Source organism: Ursus maritimus, unplaced genomic scaffold (genome assembly GCF_017311325.1).
Source record: "Ursus maritimus isolate PB19 unplaced genomic scaffold, ASM1731132v1 scaffold_13, whole genome shotgun sequence".
Lineage (NCBI taxonomy): Eukaryota > Metazoa > Chordata > Mammalia > Carnivora > Ursidae > Ursus > Ursus maritimus.
This window is the reverse complement of record NW_024423675.1, coordinates 12,992,409-13,012,723: the sequence shown is the minus strand read 5'-3', so window position 1 is coordinate 13,012,723 and position 20,315 is coordinate 12,992,409. Positions and strand designations below refer to the sequence as shown.

Below are 20,315 nucleotides of genomic sequence, written 5' to 3'. Positions count from 1 at the left end.
AATCTCAAGCAGACTCCATGCCGAGCATGGAGCCTGACATGGGGTTCAATCGCAAGACCCTGAGATCATAACCTGAGTCAGACGCTTAACCGACTGTGCCACCCAGGTGCCCTAGTACTCTCATATTCTAGAGGGAAATAACTCCTTATATTTATCATTTAGCACTTTAGAGACTGTAAGTAGTTTTTGTTTGATCAGGTGAAGTTCTTGTCAACCTTTAATAAAGGCGAGTAATAGGGTTCAGTTGGGACTTAAGTTTAGTATAAGATGCATGTTTAGACCTAACTGTTGTAGACTTTGGGTTGGAATATAGAATTAAGTATTAGTGATTTAGTCAATGTTGGAAAAGAATATTAATTCCAGTCTTTAACACATGCAACAAATGATTACTTGTTTTTTTGTTTCTTTGCTTACTAAGGATGATTTTATTAAGAATAAGAGGTCAGATAAAACTACTGTTCTTTCTGTTCCCCAAATCATCCTCGATGTAGTTCATCTGATTCCATGACCCTCAAATTTGGCAGGGCCTTTGAGACCACGTTAAGGATTTTGTATGCTGTCCTAAGAGCTTTTCCTGCAATTTAGTCTGCTATGTTATGACAATATATTTATCAATTTTAAAACATTATATAAGTTAGTTGGGTGCTTTCTAGAGCTGCACTGTTTTGTACACTAGCCACCAGCTACATGTGCTGTTGAACAGTCTTGAGGGAGGTAGGGGTGGAAGGATAGGCAAAATAGGGGAAAGGGATTAAGATTATATATATACTTCCAGTTATATAAAATAAGTAAGTCACAGAGATGAAAGTACAGCATAGGGAACATAGTAAGATTATAATAATTTTGTATGGTCACATGATAGGTGACTACACCTATCATGGTAAGCATGTTGTAATGTATAGAATTATGAAATCAGTATGTTGTACACCTGAAACTAATATATGTCAACTGTATTTTATTTTTAAAAAATTTAAAACCAAAAAAAAAAAAAGAAATATGGCTCGTCTGGATTGAGATGTGCTTTAAGTGTAAAATACACTTATTTCTCAGACTTGTTATATAAAAAGAAAAATAATTTTTATTATGTATTAAGAAGAATATTTTAGATACATTTGGTTAAATAAAATTTTTGTAAAATTAATTTCAATTTTTAAAAACTTTTTAATGTTTCTGCTGGAAAGTTAAAATTTACATTTATGGTTTACATTTCCTTTTTGAATTTTTATTATTGAAGTGTAATGTGACATTTTATTTTATGTTTGCTACTAATGTGAAACCTTGGGAAAGTCACCGTAACTCTCTGAAAACGAAGTGTTGTTTTTTTTTTTAAGACTTTATTTATTTGAGAGAGAGAAAATGCATAAGTCGGGGGGTTGCAGAGGGAGAGGGAGGAGCAGGCTGAGCAGGGAGCCTGACACGGGGCTTGATCCTCAGACTCTGGGGTCATGACCTGAGCTGAAGGCAGATGCTTAACCAGCTGAGCCACCCAGGCGCCCCCTGAAAATGAGTTTCTTAAAAAAAAATCCTTGACTTTTCTGTTGACCTCCAAAGTCAGATGCAATTGCCTGTTTGAAATTTCTATTTGGACAGATAATAAGTTCTTAAAATATAGTGTTTTTTTCTTTTCCTCTCTCAGTCTGTCCTCTTAATCTTCCTTATATAGCATCAGTAGAACTGCCAGCCATCTACTTAAGGGAAAGCCATCGTCTTTGATATATCTTTTTTTGTTTTAACCCACTCTCTCACATTTAAGTCGTTATTGAATCCTGTTAGCTGCACCTGCACTCGTGTAATATAAACCAGCATCATCCTCCGTCTGTACTATTAGCATAGTTGTCTACTGTTTCCCAGTCTGTTCTTCGCATGGTAGCCAAGTAGACCTTTAAAAAATATATTTGTCATACCTCTACTTAAAGTCATGTAGAGACCTTCTTTTGTATTGTGAATAAAAATTCAAGCTATTTACCATGACTTACATTTTCTCCATGACTCCTATCTCCCTTTCCTAACTGTTAATGCCCTCTTCCTCTGTATTACACTGTTCCTTGAAAGGGAGGTATATGTGAAATGACCTCCAAAGGCCGTAGGAGCTCTAAGACCAAAGATAAAGGCCGACAAGTCCAGCTTGACAAGAAATGGCTTATTAAGGGGACTTAGAGATAGAAGTGTGTCTTGGGCAGCTGCAAGAGGAGTAGATCTCTACAACCGCATTTCCTTTGAGACTTGCTTTTATAGCCCTAGAGACTGGGAGTCTGTGCAGGGGGCAGTCCAAGAGGAGAATGTTTAAGAATAAATGTGCATCATAGTCCTATCTCTGGAGGCACATCAAGGATGTTATGTCCTAAGGGTGTACTTAAGGGTGTGGCTAAATAAAAGAAAAGGATGTGGGAGGGGAAGGGGGCTGTGCTGTAGAAGTTTCAGGTCACAGAACCCTCATTGTGATAGATTTGTCCAAAATGGCATTTAGGTTCACATTTATAGCATGTATTAAAAATTAATTCATATCCCTGTTTGAAATAATCTGTTAATTCATATCAGTGTTTGAAATAATCTGAATGTGTATTTTTTCTCTCCTACTTTTATTAAAAATTGTATCTTTTTGACCATTTAAACAATAAATAAATGTTGCACAATAAATATTTGCCAAGTGAGCAGATGATGATCCCAGCCGTGAATGAAAAGTGTGATTTTCTTTAATATATCCTATTAAGAAGGCCCAAAGTCATCTGTTTTAGAATGATTACTGAAAATGGTTTTATACACATGCAAACAGTAAGTAAAGACCATTAAATGAAAAAAAACCCTAATTATCTGAAATTATTTAATTATCTAATGGATACTCAAAGATGTTAAATAAAATATTCATATAAATTGTTTTATTTTTAACCCCATGGCTATGACACAGTTTATGATGTGGAACATGCTTTGTGAGGGATATTCGAGTGGTGGCAAGAGAGAGCACGAGCAGGGAGAGGGGGGCAGAGGGAGAGGGAGAGGCAGGCTCCCTGCCGAGCAGGGACCCTGGGATCATGACCTGAGCCCAATGCAGATGCTTAACTGACTGAGCCACCCAGGTGCCCCCAGGTATTTTTCTAATATTCTGTTTCTTTCACCTGAAATGGCATTCTTCTTAGTTCATCTCTCTCCCTTCAAATACCTCAGCACCTGAGTCCTGTCTTTATTATAGAAAACTAAAATGATACAATTTTTCCCCTGTAAGCCACAAGCTAATACATTTTAAGGATCATTTTAGATACTCTCTAACTTTTGTTAGGAAAATGAATATTTATACTGACATAAGTCCTTAGTGTATTTATAAGTGGTCAGTAAATGATTGTTGAATAGAATGTGATAGACCTCAGTATGTACTGGGTTTGTCAGTATATTCTTCTAATGCTTTAGTTTGCTTCTTCCTTGAACTATAACCTTGAAGAACAAAATAAACAAGTTTCTTATTCAGGGCTGAGTATAGGTTGTTTCTGAACTGCTACATATTTTGGTTAGATCCAGGTTACTGTTTCTTTGGAGGATACTATGTGTAAAATGCATATCTTCTTAAAGATTTTTTCCCTTATTTAATTGGTTTATCAGTAAATAAACATTTATTTAGAGGCCTATGATGTTGCTGGTATTTGGTTAGGTATTAGGATAATACAAAAAGTAATAAAACTGAATCTTTAGTTTCAATCCAGTGGGCCAGATAAATATATATGAACCAATCCTCTCGTGCACAAAGATACAGGTATATAGTATCATTATCATGTTTTCAAATTTAGTGAGTATGCAACTCCTAAATGCATTAGAATCGTATTGTAGTTGTGAGTTCTCAACTTCACACTTTGGTTCAAATGTTGGATATATTGAGAGACTGAACAAATTAGTCGTCTTTTTTTTTTTTAAATCAAAAGTAGTAAATGTTTGCATTTAGTATTTTGTATGGGTCCTTCACATTATCGTTTATAGTGAGTCATGTTTTGTTTTCTCTCTCTCTCTCTCTTTAGATTGGACAGCTGGCTTTTAAAGGAATGAGGAGACTCAATAGAATCCAGTCAATCGTGTTTGAGACTGCCTACAACACCAATGAGAATATGCTGATTTGTGCCCCTACTGGGGCTGGAAAGACCAACATTGCAATGCTTACAGTTTTGCATGAAATACGCCAGCATTTTCAACAAGGTGTTATCAAAAAGAATGAATTTAAGGTAGGAAATTAACAAGACAGACCACAACTTTTTAAATCGTAAAAATTAAAATCATTTGTAGTTGTACATGTTACATGAAATCTGGAAATTTTTAAGGCTATTATTCATGATGTCATGTAAAGATTGCTGCTCGATTTACTCTCTTACTAGTAAGGCAGTCCCTATTTGTGTTATGAAAATCCTATTACCCCTGTGAAACACTGTGAAAATACATTTAGCTTTGAAGCAGAACCAATGTTCAAAGTGATGAGGCTGTATAAACAAACGCCATTGTCCTTTCAGCTGCGCACACCTACCTAAGAAAGAGAAGTACTTTGCAGATACCACTATTAGGATTTTTTACTCTTAGTGGCTACAATTATATTTCACAATAAATTGTGACTTATGTTGAATGCTGTGAAACAAATGACTTCCGGTTTTTGCTCATTCATCAAGGTCGTGTTTCCTTGGCACAGATTGTATATGTTGCTCCAATGAAAGCCTTGGCAGCTGAAATGACAAATTACTTCAGCAAACGTCTAGAGCCACTGGGCATCGTTGTGAAAGAACTGACTGGGGATATGCAGTTGTCAAAAAATGAAATTTTACGAACTCAGGTATGTTGTATACTTAGATTTTTTCTTTAGTAACATTTTTTTTTTCCGGTTAAACACAATACAAATGTAATGTAATGAAATTCTTTTATTTGTAATCACATATTACCTCTACAAAAGAGGTTTTTGCTGGTGCTTTGTCCAATTTTATCCCTTCTAACTTCTGTGATTCCTGCTGTGTCTTAAGTATTGTTAGATGCCTGGTATAAATTTCAAGTTCATTGATAGTAAATGTTGTTCTTTTAAAACAGTAGAGAATGAGAATGTGGATAAGACCAGACTTCAATTTTAAGAGCAGGAAAATATATAGATCCTTAAATGATCTGACTAGTATTCTAAACTATTCCATAAGGATTGCTTAACATATAATAAAAATTTTTAGTCATTCTTTTTTTATCAAATAGGAAGTTATTAAATCACACACTGTATATAGCACTATATTGGATGAAATGCATGACAACAAAGATATTTAAGATACAGTTCCTGCCTACAAGGATCTTAAATTATGACTGAATAGACAAAAAACTATATTAGAGCTGCAACTAGATTATCATTGGATGGAACATGTAAGTAAGGTAATGTTCATAATGCTTTGAAAAAGTACAATAATGGATAACCAAATATTAATGGGAAAATCCAGCCTCAGCGGTGGACTGGAGTGGGAATAAGGGAATATGCTGGCTGATCAGCCTGGCATCTTTGCCAACCTCTTTTCTGGTACATAGTTGCCTGTCCTTGCTGGTTATTAAATGTGTATTTTAAGCCTTATACCTGATATGTAATTAATACTATTAGAGTTTAAAGTCAGCGATTGGGGAATGGGCAGTTGGAGAAAGCTAGTCAAAAGGTACACACTTCCAGTTATGAGATAAGTAAGAACTAGGTCTATAATGTGCACCATGATGAGTGTAACTAACTCTGCTGTATGATATGTAGGAAAGGTCTTAAGAGAGGAGATCCGAAGAGTTCTCATCACAAGGAGAATTTTTTTTATTGTATTTATATAAGATGATGGATGTTAACTAAACCTAGCATGATAATCATTTCACAGTGTATGTAAATCAAGTCATCATATTGTGCACCTTAAACTTATACAGTAATGTATGTGAGTTATTTCTCAGTGGAACTAGAAAAAACAAACAAAAACGGGCAGAGGAAGTGAATAGACATTTTTCCAAAGGAGACATACAAATGGACAGTAGGTATATGTGAAGATGTTCAGCATGACTAATCAGCAAGGAAATGCAAATCAGAACAATGAGATATCCCCTCACACTTGTTAGAATGACTATTATCAAAAAGAAAAGAGACAAGAAGTACTGGCAAACGTGGAGAAAAGGGAACCCTTGTGTACTGTTGGTGGGAATGTAAATTGATGCTGTCACTGGAAAACAACATGGAGGTTCCTCAGAAAATTAAAAATAGAGCTACCATATGATCCAGCAATTCTACTCCTGGTATATATCCAGAAGAAATGAAATTAGGGTCTCAAAGATCCCATATTCATTACAGTCTTATGAACAACAGCCAAGAAAAAAAAATTCTATTAGAGTTTGAAGATTTATTTGATGATCAGATCCCTATTTCAGTTGTAGTTAGATAAAAGGCAGTGATCAGGATGTGACTCTGGTTATTTTTAATATCCTTTTTATTTTATGAAATAATGTAGGGGAGTATGTTAATGTTTTAGAGTCTGTCACTGACAGTTTTTTAAAAATCTATAATTTGACAAATAGCTTTGTATTTCAGAAAGAGGTAGCAGAAGGAAAAACTTAGTAGAGCCAACGACATAGTTTTTATATTTAAGATATGTAGAACTTTTTGTTTTCCCATTTACATTATAACAAAATCTCAGGTTTACTTATTTTGTTAGCATAAATAGATTTTTAACTGCTGAAAATGATCAGTGGTAGAGCAAACATTTGAATTTTTACTACATATTTATAAGTTCAGGTAATGGCTCATTAGGAGCTTGACCTTTCCGTTCCTTCAGATTTTCAGCTCCAAAATTAATTTTAAAATGTATAATGTACTTCTACTACTATTAGTTTAGGTCTTTTAATTGAAAAATTTTAATTCTGAGATAATATAAAAGAATTTTGATGTGTTTTTAAATAAAGAATACATTATTTTGTTAAATATTTTATCAGTGATAACACTGAGTAGTAAGCTAATATTTTTATTATTCTGTCACTATGAATTTTAGCTTATATTGCCTAACTGTGATATATGGTTAGATTTTAAAAACCAGACTAGGGACACCTGGGTGGCTCAGTCAGATAAGCGTCTGCCTTTGGCCCAGGTCATGATCCTAGGGTCCTGGGATCGAGTCCCCATTGAGCAAGGAGCCCCCTTCTCCCTCTGCCTGCTGCTCCCCCTGCTTGTGTTCCCTCTCTGTCTCTGTCTCTGTCTCTCACTGACAAATAAATAAATGAAATCTTTAAAAAAAAAAAAGATTAATATGTGAGGTCTTCATTAATTACTTTGGCTAAAGTTAATGTGGTAATTTCCAACTTATGTTTTATCCCATTGAAGGCATATGAGTCTCTTATTAGTGGTAGTGTTCTCTTTTATAGTGATTCTTTGGGTTAGCATGTCCTGAACTCACTCCATCAACTGACACCTTAAGCTACTCTAATTACTAAGTTCAGCCACTAGAGCTGTACATATTTGGGAAATCCACTCTTTTAGGAAAAGCCTCAAACTCATAGATTTGGTTCTGTGTGGCTGTATCTTGTTCAGAGTAGATTTTTGTTCTGGTGTCAGCCAGCTTTTTTGCATGGGACTCTTGGGTTTTCACCGATAAATATATTAGTTTTCACTCTGACTTTGGGAGGTTCCCACATTGCTGGGCTTTTCACTTTAATTTTCAAGCTGCTTTTTCAGTTCTGAATCCTAGCTCTGAACTCTGATTTCTGGCACATTTTGCCGGTGAGGCTGTGGTTTTTCCTACCCTCTTTTTTGCAGCTATAGAAGTGGGTGTGGGGTCATACTCTTAGGTCAGTAATTTGCAAGCTGGTAATTCTTACCCCTTTCTTTGTAGTTTTGATGTTAGACTTTCTCTATTTTTACCACTTTCTGGTGCTGTCCTGTTACTTAAAACAGCCAAGTATTTTATAATTATCTGCAGAGATTCATACCCCAGCTTTGGTTATCTGTCATTACTGCAGGTAAAATCCAATATCCTCATATTTTTTTTATTGAATTTATTTATATTTCAAAAGCACTGATTTTCTTTTCCTAGCAGTGAATGTACAAAGCATATTTTAAAAATTGAACTGCTCTTTTAAAAGTTAATCCACACCAAAAACCATAAGATACCTAGGAATAAACCTAACCAAAGAGGTAAAAGATCTGTACGCTAAAAACTATAGGACACTTATGAAAGAAATCGTAGAAGACACAAGTGGAAAAACATTACATGCTCATGATTGGAAGAACAAATATTGTTAAAATGTATATACTACCCAAAGCAATCTGCACATTTAATGCAGTCTTGATAAAAATAACACCAGCATTTTTCACAGAACTAGAAAAAATAATTCTAAAATTTGTATGGAGCTAGGAAAGATCCCAAATAACCGAAGTAATGTTGAGAAGGAGAATAAAAGCGGGAAGCATGACAATCCCAGACTTCAAGCTGTATTACAAAGCTGTAATCATCAACACAGTATGGTACTGGCACAAATCAGACACATAGACCAATGGAACAGAATAGAGAACCCAGAAATGGACCCACAACTATATGGTCAAAGCAGGAAAGAATATCCAATGGAAAAAAGATAGTCTCTAACTGGACCACTTTCTTACACCACACATAAAAATAATTTCAAAATGAATGACTTAAATGTAAGACAGGAAACCATCAAAATCCTAGAGGAGAAAACAGGCAGCAACTTCTTTGACCTCTGCCACAGCAGCCTCTTACGAGACATGTCTCCAGAGGCAAGGGGAACAAAAGCAAAAATAAACTATTGGAACCTCATCAAGCTTAAAAAACTTCTGCGTAGCAAAGGAAACAATCAATAAAACTAAAAGTCAACCAACAGAACAGGAGAAGATATTTGCAAATGAAATATTGGATAAAGGGCTAGTATTCAAAATCTATGAAGAACTCATTAAGCTCAACACCCAAAAAATAAATAATCCAGTTAAGAAATGGGCAGAAGACCTGAAGACATTTCTCCAAAGAAGACATACAAATGGCTAACAGACACATGAAAAAGTGCTCAACATCACTCATCACCAGAGAAATACAAACCAAAACCACAATAAGAAACCAGCTCCCACTTGTCAGAATGGCTAAAAATAACAAGTCAGTTGGTGAGGAGAAAGGGGAATCCTCTTGCACTGTTGGTGGGAATGCAAACTAGTGCAACCGCTCTGGAAAACAGCATGGAGGTTTCTCAAAAAGTTAAAAATAGAACTACCTTGCGACCCAGCAGTTGCACTTTGGTATTTATCCAAAGGATACAAAAGTAGTGATTTGAAGGGACAAACGCGCCTCAATGTTTTTAGTGGTCATGTCCACAATTGGCAAAATATAGAAAGAGCCCAGATGTCCATCGACAGATGAATGGTTAAAGAAGATGTGTGCGTGTGTGCCACACACACACACACACACACACACACACACACACAGGAATATTACTCAGCCATCAAAAAGAATGAAGTCTTGCCATTTGCAATGACATGGATGGAACTATAGTGTATTATGCTAAGCAAAAGAAGTCAGTCAGGGAGAGAAATATCATGATTTCACTTGTGTGGAATTTAAGAAACAACAGATGAACATAGGGGAAGGGTAGGAAAAATAAAAATAAGATAAAAACAGGGTGGCAAACCATAAGAGACTCTTAAGTATAGGGAACAAACTGAGGAGTGCTGGAGGGGAGGTATGAGTAGGGGGATGGGCTAAATGAGTGATGGGGGTTAAGGAGGGCACTTGTTGGGATGAGCAGTGGGTGCTGATGGATCACTAAATTCTGCTTCTGAAACCGGTACTACACTATATGTTAAGGAAGTTGAATAAAAAAAAAAAAAAAAAAAAACGAGGGGCGCCTGGGTGGCACAGTGGTTAAGCGTCTGCCTTCGGCTCAGGGTGTGATCCTGGTGTTATGGGATCGAGTCCCACATCAGGCTCCTCCACTATGAGCCTGCTTCTTCCTCTCCCACTTCCCCTGCTTTTGTTCCCTCTCTCGCTGGCTGTCTCTATCTCTGTCGAATAAATAAATAAAATCTTTAAAAAAAAAAAAAAAACGAGTAAGCACTATTGAGTGTTCACTATAATTAGTATTGTTATTATTAACTATGCCTTTGTTTTTGTTACTATTGTTGTCATTCCAATGTAGAATAAACAGAGTTTGATCCTGAAAATAAATACATAAATAAATTTTTAAAAGTTAATCCAAAACCCATACATTTTTTCTTATAATATTTTGTTAGAATCTTATTCCAAATGATTCTTTCTCAAAAATATATTCCATATATTAAATGCAAAATGCCTTTTATCATCATTATTTTAATCATCATCTGTGATTTCTTTAAAAAGACATTTTAGTAATTTCTTAAAATGTCTTTTTAATGAAAAGGCTTTTTTCTAAATTTCTAATATTCTTTGTGCGTTCGGATATCATCCAGACTTCCATGAAACATTTAAAATTTGATTTTAAATTTAATTTTAAAAATTCAAATTTAAATTTGAATCTAGAGAATTGTCACCTGAAAACAGGAGTAACAATTGTATTTATATATACAGTTGACCCTTAGACATTGCGGGGTTCGGGACACCGATTCCTCCCCTTCCCACCCATAGTCAGAAATCCATGTAAAACCTTTGACTTTCCAGAAACTCAACTACTAATTGCCTGTTGTTGACTGGAAGCCTTACCAATAACATAAACAGTCTATTAACACATATGTTTGTATGTTATGTGTATTATATACTGTATTCTTACAATTAAGCTACAGGAAAGATAATGTTAGGAAAATCATAAGGAAGAGAAAATACATTTATAGTATTGTACTATATTAAAATAAATCCACATATAAGTGGACCTGCACAGTTCAAACCCATGTCATTCAGGGTTTGAATGTGGTCAATTTACGAATTTTGGTTCTTTTTATATAACTTGTATACTTAACACAATGAACTGAATCATGTTTAAAATTTTTAAATTTACACGATAAAGAGAGGAAAGTTTTACAGATTTGTAGAACACAGTACTGTATTATATACATATTCCAAATTTATGGACACATTTGATTCTGAAAGTTTGTTCGTATATTCCTAGAAGTTGTGTTACATATGATACATTCCAAATCTAGCTCCGAGGCCTAGCTGAACATACAATTACAGAGATTATATCTCAAAACTACACAATAGGACACATAGACTGATAATTTTTTTATCAGACTTTTATAATGTCTTATAAAGGCATATAGAGTAACACAAAATTTGACTTTTAACAAATTGTCTTTATTAAGAATAAATTTTTCTGAAATTTGAACCACCCTAGAGTATCTGAGATCATACCTATGATGTACTTACCTAAAGAAATGAGTTTTGTATCCTGATGGGTACAATGAAGTTTAGGGAAGAAATCAAGTCAGTTTGTTTCTCTTTTATTGCTTGCAAGTCTAGCATTAAGAAATTTTCTGCAAGTGGTAAGTTCAGCTTTGGCATTCTCATCTCATTGTTGTGCCAAATCGAGGGCTCTTCCTCTGTATATTTCTGCTTTAGTCTTTCTGCACACCATTAACAGACTTCAAAAAAAAAAAATTTAAACCCTGCACTGATTTGGTTATTCTTATTACTGTACAGCGGCAACTCTCAAAATGTGGTACAGAAACATTGCGTTTCGTAAGATCTTTCTGGGGGTCAGCAAGGTTAAAACCAATTTTCATAGTAACATTATATATTTGTAAGATTTTATTTATTTATTTGAGAGAAAGAGAGAGAAAGCATCAGCAGGAGGGGGAGGGGCAGAGGGAGAGGAAGAAGCAGGCTTCTAGCTGAGCAGGGAGTCCAATGTGGGGCTTGATCCCAGGACCTCGAGATCATGACCTGAGCTGAAGGCATACGCTTAACCGACTGAGCCACCCAGGCGTTTTTATAATAACATTGTGATGTTACTTTCTTTCACTCTCATTTTCTCCTAAGTATATAGTGGTGTTTTCCAGAGTCTGAGTAATGTGTGATGTCATCAACAGCTAATGAAGTGACTACTTTCTATTTTTGTGTTGTAAAAATTTCTCAGTTTCACTTCCTAATATAAGCAATTGAGAGAGAGAGAGAGAGAGCGAGAGAGATAAACTACAAATACAAGAGCTCTTTGGGGCCTCAATAGTTTTAAGAGCACAAAGGAGTTCCAAAGCCAAAACATTTTGAGAACCACTACTTATGTAAGACAGTGGATTATCTTCACAATCTGGTGAAAACCAGCCTGGTTTTCAGCCTTATGTCTCAACTACTTCCCAATACAAATAATAGCCAGACAGACCATTTTTGCTTTTTCTAAAGTAACATTGCTCAAATAACATTTTCTCGAATAAGCATTGCTATTTTGTAAGTTTCCTCATGCATTTTCTCTTTTTCATAATGCGGTTCTTTATTCATTGACATTTGTCCAAATCATTCTTCAAAACTCAGTTCAAACCCTATGAGTACTTTTTTCTTGCCTGAGTCCTGTAGTACCATTCATAAAATAAAACCTACTCCACAAAGTCTATGGTTTTGGATCTGGTGTGGTCTTACTAATCTGGACCACTCTCAAATAAAATTTTGATTGTTTTTGTACTGTATCTAGCTGTGTTATTGATGCTAATGAAAGAATATTTATGGAAAGACAAGGGTGGTAACATTTGAATTGAAATTATGAGCCAGTCACTGTGCTAAGTGCATTATGTGCCTCCACGCTCATAAGAACCTTATTGAGTGGTGTCTCCACTTTACAGATACAGAAAGTTAAACATTAAAATCTACTTAGATTTATATATTATGTTGTCAAAAGATTTATGAACATCTCCCCCTCCCCCGCCCCCACCCTTTACTTACTTCTGAACTTCCCTAGATCGGCTCTGTGTCTTTTGTCAGTATTTGTTAATTCTCTAAGGGCAGGGACTGTGTGCTTGGCCTCAGTAATAGTTTATAAATTGAACCTCCTCTCTCGTATTTGCTCTTTATTCTCCTCCAGTATAAATATAGCCCTACTATCAGTGATGCTAATTTTTTGTAGACCTGAAACTGTATAGTTACTAACTCTTCACTTTGTCCTACTATCTATTCTCTCAGATTCTCAAAGATTAATAGACTGTGCTGTTACCACTGCACTTGGGATTGGGCTGCAGAGAGAGCAAAGCAGGACTATTGCAGAGCATGTAGGATATAGACATATTCAACTTTTATTTTTGAAGTTTTAATTTTTTGCTGTCCTGACTTCTCACTTATATAATTTTAATAGCTTTTTAATGATTCCCCTTGTAATTTTTTGGTAAATAAGTTTCCCATTAATTAATACAATTAAATATAATTTTGAAATTCCCCTGTTGTTTAAAAAAAATATTTTCAGTATTGTTAGTTTTTTTTTTATAATATGGGAAATCAAATTAATCTCATTTATAAATTCTCTGTCATGCTCTTCTGATCATATTATTCCCTTGCTCATAAACTTTCATTGGTTCTTTATTGCTTATTGAATTAAATCCAGCTACCTAGCTTGTTAAGAATCTTGTATAAATTAAGTATAATACAACATCTGATTTGCTTCATGGTTCACTAGGGACTGTCAGGTCTAGTAGCAATTACGATTTTTTTGAGGTTTGAATGTAAAATTTCCTTTTCAAGAAAGAATTACATCATTCTTAGGTTTATTGTCATGAAATATAGTCTGTGTAGACAACAAATACCTGTCTTGTCTTCAACTGAAAAGCCACTTTGTGCAACTTTGAAGAACTCAGTAAATCTGTCATCAGTGAAAACACCAATTTCCCTTTCCAACCTTATTTTCCTTTGTTCTTCATCTATGTTTACTTTCTGGCTTCTCTCCCTAATTGTATCATTCGCAAAGAGTTATTATTTTTGATATTCATTGTTTTTAATGGTTCCTTACACCCTGTCCTTCCTCATCTCGAATTATCCTTTCTGCATCCCTTTCTGATGTCATAGATTCAGTGTTCTTTGAGCCTCAGTGAAAATACTGGTCAGAAATTTTAGAAAAGTTTCTCCTGTTCTGGGAGTGACTTTGTATTAAAGCAGAGCATGGGCCCTGAATTCTGAAATTGTTCTCCTTTTTCTTTTATATTTGTTTGCTCATCCTTGTGCTGGGCTGAGTTCATCTGTGCAACCTTGGGAGTTGGGATGAGCTATTTTAGGTTTTGTTTGTGTTTCTCTTTTGGCTGGGTATGTAGGGAGATTCTGTTCACATCTCTTAGGTGTAGGCAACAGCAAACAGAACCCTGAATCTATCATATTACTCTGTTTTCAGAGCTCTGGCAACCTTGGTTGGGAGGCTGTGTGTGGTGTGTGTATGCATGTGCTCATGTCACACTCTCCTGATTTACTCTTCTCTCATGAGGGTTTTTATTGTATTGGGAATATACAGATACTTAGGAGTAGAGGGTAGGAACAAAGGGGAGTTGGAAAAATGGGTCAGAAATTACATGTATTCAGGTTTATCTGGATATTTGTGTATTTATATGTTTAATTTACTATTGCTACCTTCTGTATAAAATCTGAGAATGTCTTTATTTCATCTCCATTCCTGAAGGATATTTTTACTGGATATAGACTTGTACATTGTCAGTTCTTTCCTCTCAACACTTGAAAAATGCACCATTTTTTTCTAGCCTTCAAGGTTTCCAAAGAAATAGCCACTCCTTTGTGAAAATAATTGCCTGCAATACTCACAAAAATAACTTCCCCAAACAACAGAAAACTGGCTTTCAAATCAAGAACTATTTGAAACTAACAAATTGCCCTAACCTAGCAAGCTCTCAGGATCTCAAAAACCTGTATTTTCTCAGATGTCACACCATACCAAATCATGGAGAAAAACATAAGCATTTGGTATTGTTCAAGAAAATATTCAAATTAACATAGAATTTTCATTCAGATTGTTTAAGCAGAATTTTCAAAAATCTCAGAGGTAAGTGATAAGAATAAATCCACAATTTCAAAAGAAGAGATACAAATAAGGACATAGAAATCCTCACATTTCTGCAGATGCCTTGGGGGAAGAAACCTGAAGATGTGTCTGAATTATGATATCCCTACCCTATCAAGGCAGCTCAGTTTTAGAGGAACTGAAAAGTAAACTAAGTCTGCCAAGCTAATCCAGTTTTTCTAGAATTATCATGTATTTCTGCCTATATGCCAATAATCTGTGAAAAATAAAAGCTGTATCATAGGATTCACGAAACATATTTACACTGGAGTCTTCAAGAATCATTTTAATTTCTATAAAATCAGAATCTCACTGATCAGATCTTCATCTCTTTATAATTGCGTACTTTTTATTGAATAAAGTTTATGAAACTTTTTCAGCTACTTTGCATCATAGCTAACAACATAATGGTATTATTGAGTGCCTAATAATATATACTTCATCACTCTTACATAAAACATTTGATCCTCAACACAGGAAAGCAACCAGGAAGTGTCAGCACCGTGCAGTTAAAATCTATAGTGTTCTAACTAAAACTGAGGGCTAATTTAAGTATGTACAGATTCTAATGGCTGATTTACCCAACAAAGATACTCCAGGATTGTAATTCACAAGTCATGGTACCCTCTCCTTTCAAAAGAATGGTCACCTTGGGCTAGGGTTGCTTCACTTGAGAGGAATGAACTATTAGAACAGACTGTGCAGAATTTTATATATTTGTGTTTATCTGCAACCCCAATTCAAATTCCTGTGGAGATCAGATTTTCACTAGTCTATGATCCAAACATGTCTGAGAACACTGCCCTTAGGCCTCTCCCTCCCACTCACCTCTAAGTCCGGGTTTAACACATTAAATCTGCCTCCAGGTGGTTACACTCAATAACTCATTCATGTAACCAATAAAAATATTACTGACCTCAGTTTTTTATTTAAATTACATAAAATGAAACAAAGCAGAATTTTAAAAAATTGTAATAAAATGATATGTTTTAAAAACTGAAAATCGGCCTTAATAGTAAAATGAACAAATTTTATTACTATATTGCTTAGCATTAGTTATAGAAAATAAAATTTAAATGTTTATCATAAGTTTGCTTCAAGCCTTAGGATATACCACAATTATTTCCTGTCTCATCCTAGGGGAGTTTCTTATCCAGGGTTGTAAATTTCTGACAAACAGGGGACAAAGGGAAGGCCACAAATTAGGAGATGTTATTGAAGATCCATTTCATTAGAGTACTGATTTTTCTCTCTTTAAGGCTCTTGGGAAATATTTTTGCCTCTTAGAAGAATGGCTTCTTCTAAGCAAATGGCCACTGTAATTTATAAGCTTGGTCAGGCCTCCCTCAACTTTGTTGTATGCATTATTGAATTAGTATTGTTCTTGGCTTCTCTTTTTAACCTGGCCTGTATTTTCCTTTACCCTACTAGCCTTCTTACCTAAACTTTAGTTTACATCATCTTGCTGTTTTGTATTTTTTTTAATATGCTCCTGTAAAAAAAAAAATTGAATCTTTTACAGAACTAGGAGGGCAAAGTTAATGAGATTCAGAAAATCCTAATCTCTAGGTACAGAGCATTTAACACATTTCACCAGATACATTAGGAATTACATAATGAAAACCCATTATGTGACATAATATTTCTAATTCCAGGAATGTTTCTGGAGTCCTTTTGGACTACTCTGCCCTTCTAATTCAGTTATGTTTATAAACTTCAACAATCTTCCCATGCTCAACATATTTAAAACCCAACTCGCTCTTCTTACAAAAAGTTACCTTGTCCTCTGATGTGCTCGGATACAAAACTGTCTGCTGAGAAAATGTTAACTTCGTATTTTACATCTGTTTACCTTCCCATCTGTCAGAATTACCTGACAAAACATTTAAAGCAACTATCAGAAAAATTCTTCAGGGAGCAGTCTGGAACATACTTGAAATAACTGAAAAGAAAATAAGTCTCAGCAAAGAAAAACCAAATAGAAAGTTTAGAAATGAAAACTATAACAACCTAAATTAAAAACTCACTGCAAGGGCTCAATAGCAAGAATGTAGACAACGGATGAAAATCAGTGAACTCAAAGATGTATCAAAGAATTTATCAAATCTGAACAACAGAGAGAAAATAGATTGAAAAAAAATGAACTGATCTTTGGGTCCTGTGGGACTATAACAAAAGATCTAACATTCTTGTCCATGGAGTCCAAGGAGAGGAGAAAGAATGAGGGGCTGAAGAAAGAGAAGTTCAAAGTTTCCAAATTTGACAAACCTACAGACTCAAGAAGCTAACGAAATACTAAACTATGAACCCCAAAAATCTACAACTCGATACATCATAATCAAATTTCTGTAAACTACAAACAAAGAAAGAATCTTGAAAGAGGATTAAGAGAAACATGTTACCTACAGAGGAACAGCAACTGGAATGACAAAGGCTCTTGTCTCACAAACACTGCATCAGAAGCAAAAAGTTGCTGTAAACCTAAAATGCAGCACGAGGCTGGTTAATTTTAGGAATTGTAGGGAGCTATGCTTTCTGGGACTGATCTAAATAGCTTCTTTTGAATTTGTAGTTTGTGCATGTCTGTAAAAAATTCTTTTTATATGTCAAAACTGGAATATATGAAATCATATTTTTGTAGAGCTTTGTGCCCCTACAGCCATAAATAGTTTTTAGAAAGAAAACTGAATGTACTTGTAGTCATCATTGATTTGAACCTTGGTTAAAATCATTACATAGAAATATTTACTACCTGTTTTTCTTGGATTATCAAAGTCATGAGAACATTAGACGGCATGCCTGTATGTAGTATGATATGTATTATGTGAGATCCTATAGTTTAGACCATTTTGTATCCTAAATGTCATTTTCCATATGTTTTGTTGCGTATTTTTACAACTGGAACTCTGTGACACTTTTTAAGATCAGTCTGAATTTAATGTTTATTTTGAGAATTTTCATACTTCAGATTTTTTTCTGACTTCAAAAGGATACATGCTCATTGTAGAAAAGTTAAAAAAATACAGAAAATTACAAAGTTTAGTATATATCCTCTTAATCTTTTTTCTAGGCAAATATGTAAAACTTCAAAAAATGAAAGTTGTGTATATTTTGTTACACTTTTTCCAGTAAACATTTTTGCATATCATTGAATATTAGCTCATATTGCATGGCATTTGATAGGTACACAGTATTCCCTTTATTGGATATACTAAGTTAACCGTACACTTCTGGTGACTTTTACTTAAGAGTTTATTTACTCTTATTTACTTACATTTATTTACGCAGTCATTCATAGCAGGTTGGACACTGAGGGATATCTCAGAAACTATAAGAAGCTGATAGGGTCAGGAATAAAACTTTCTCTTCTAGTGTTTGAGTTGATTCTTCTTGGACTCCGGATTAAGGGATTCCTTTACACTGACATTTATCAAACTATCACAAATGCCTTCCTCAATTTTAACCATGAGCATGGACTTATATTTCTTTAAGTCCAGAGATTGATTGGATGTATTCTTTAAGTCCAGAGATTGATTGAAAGTCTTCTTTGTCTTATCTATTGTTATGTGATAGACATGTATGTGATATCCTCCCCTAGAATTACTCATAGGATGGGCCATGGGTTATCTAGTTGTTGGTATTCCAATTATAACTTTTTTTCCTCTACTTTTCAAAGCAAATCTGAATGCAAGCTAATCTTGGAACTGCTATGTTTAAAAAATAAAATAACCAAAAATTATTTCCTATGTTATTCTAATTCTCATTACTGTCTAATTTACATATTGTAAATGCTTCTTTTTTATATTTTAAGGAAATATTAAGCACCTTATACATTGTAAGTCATAGTGCTTTGTATTCTGGATTCACCTGGGATTAAGTCCTCAAAATCTGAATCTATGAGATGTTTTGAAAAATTGGGGAAGGTTGCCCATAACATGCTAGGATTATAGATCCTAAGTATTTAATTTGTTTTTAATATTTTGTTTTTTTATTGTTTTTATGTCATTTCAACACATATTCTTTCATCACAGGAAATTTAAAAATAGACAAAAGTAACATAACATATCCAATCACAAGTTATTATAAATACACACTTTTCACTTCTCATTTTTGTACTAATATATATTATATTTATATATTTAATGAAAGGTAGTATGACATAATGGTAAGTGAAAGTTGTTATTTGACTTTATATGTGTGAATTGTTTAGAACAGTGCTTGGCATGTGAGTTCTTGATAAGCATTAACTTTCTTTTAATAAAACCATGCAAATAAATTACTTTATATCTTATTTATTTAACAACATACCATACACAGTGATTCGTGTCAGTAGATACATATCTACAACAATTTTAATGACATTAACTAGCCATACAGAGTGGATTACTGATGATTGTGAAAGGACCATACACACAGACCTGCTGTATTCAACACAAACCATGTATTCTTAATTTATTAAATTGGGAATACAGAGCACTGCTGTTCAGTACAGTAGCCAATGGCCACATGTAACTTTTTAAATTAAAATTAAGTAAAATTTTATAAAATTAAAACTTAAGTCCCTCATTTGCACTAGCCTCATTTCAGCTGCTCAGTGGTTACCAAATTAGATAATGCAGGCATAGACCATTACTGCCATCATAGAAAGTTCTATTGGACAGTGACAGTGTAGTGCTTAAAGGAAGCATTGTGGCAGTATAGAGAGTAGAAGCTGAAGCAGTTAGGTGCATACATATGTTTTTTCTTTTGTTATAGGACAGGTAATTCCAGGATACAGAAGGTCCTGCCAAAGTCAAGAAAAGCCATCACTGCTAAGCCACTCCCCTGTCATAGAATTTAGGCTTACATTCTCTGGGCTTCATTTTAAGGGAGTGTTTACAATGTCAGGCTCTAGATTCTGAACCAGTTTTGATGCAGTTTTTAATTAAACAGTTGAGATTGGCATAAATGCTTAAGAAAACATTGAAAATTGCAAAATAACCTTGTAGGGGCCAACATTTTTTTTTTTTTTAATTTCATTTTGCTGGGGTGGGGTGGAGACCCAACATTTTAGTACATTCAAATTTGTAACTAGGAATAGCGTTTTCATTGATTTGTCATTTCATAGTTTCTCATTAAAAAATTTGATGTTATCCTTTTTTATCGTTAACTATAGCCATACTAGAAACAAGCCTAACTTTCAGTCCCTGTCTCTTTATATTACATATATAGGCACTGAGATCGCCATATTGCTGTTGATTATATTTTGCTCTGAAAAACCCGGCATAGTTTTGCAACTCACTTATAGTAATCATCACCTCTCCCCCACCTCCCTCACTCACCCAGTGGCTCTATTTGGTATGAAGAGCTAAAAGAAA

General features: G+C 34.5%; 1 protein-coding gene across 1 annotated transcript in view; it reads left to right on the top strand.

Annotated features, from left to right (window-relative positions):
• ASCC3 (activating signal cointegrator 1 complex subunit 3) overlaps window positions 1-20,315 on the top strand; it is a 321,764-nt gene that overhangs the window by 83,170 nt on the left and 218,279 nt on the right. Inside the window, exons 9-10 of the mRNA XM_040627571.1 lie at window positions 4,002-4,202; window positions 4,658-4,798. Coding sequence (XP_040483505.1) covers window positions 4,002-4,202; window positions 4,658-4,798 — 342 coding nt within the window. The remainder of the gene's footprint in view (window positions 1-4,001; window positions 4,203-4,657; window positions 4,799-20,315) is intronic.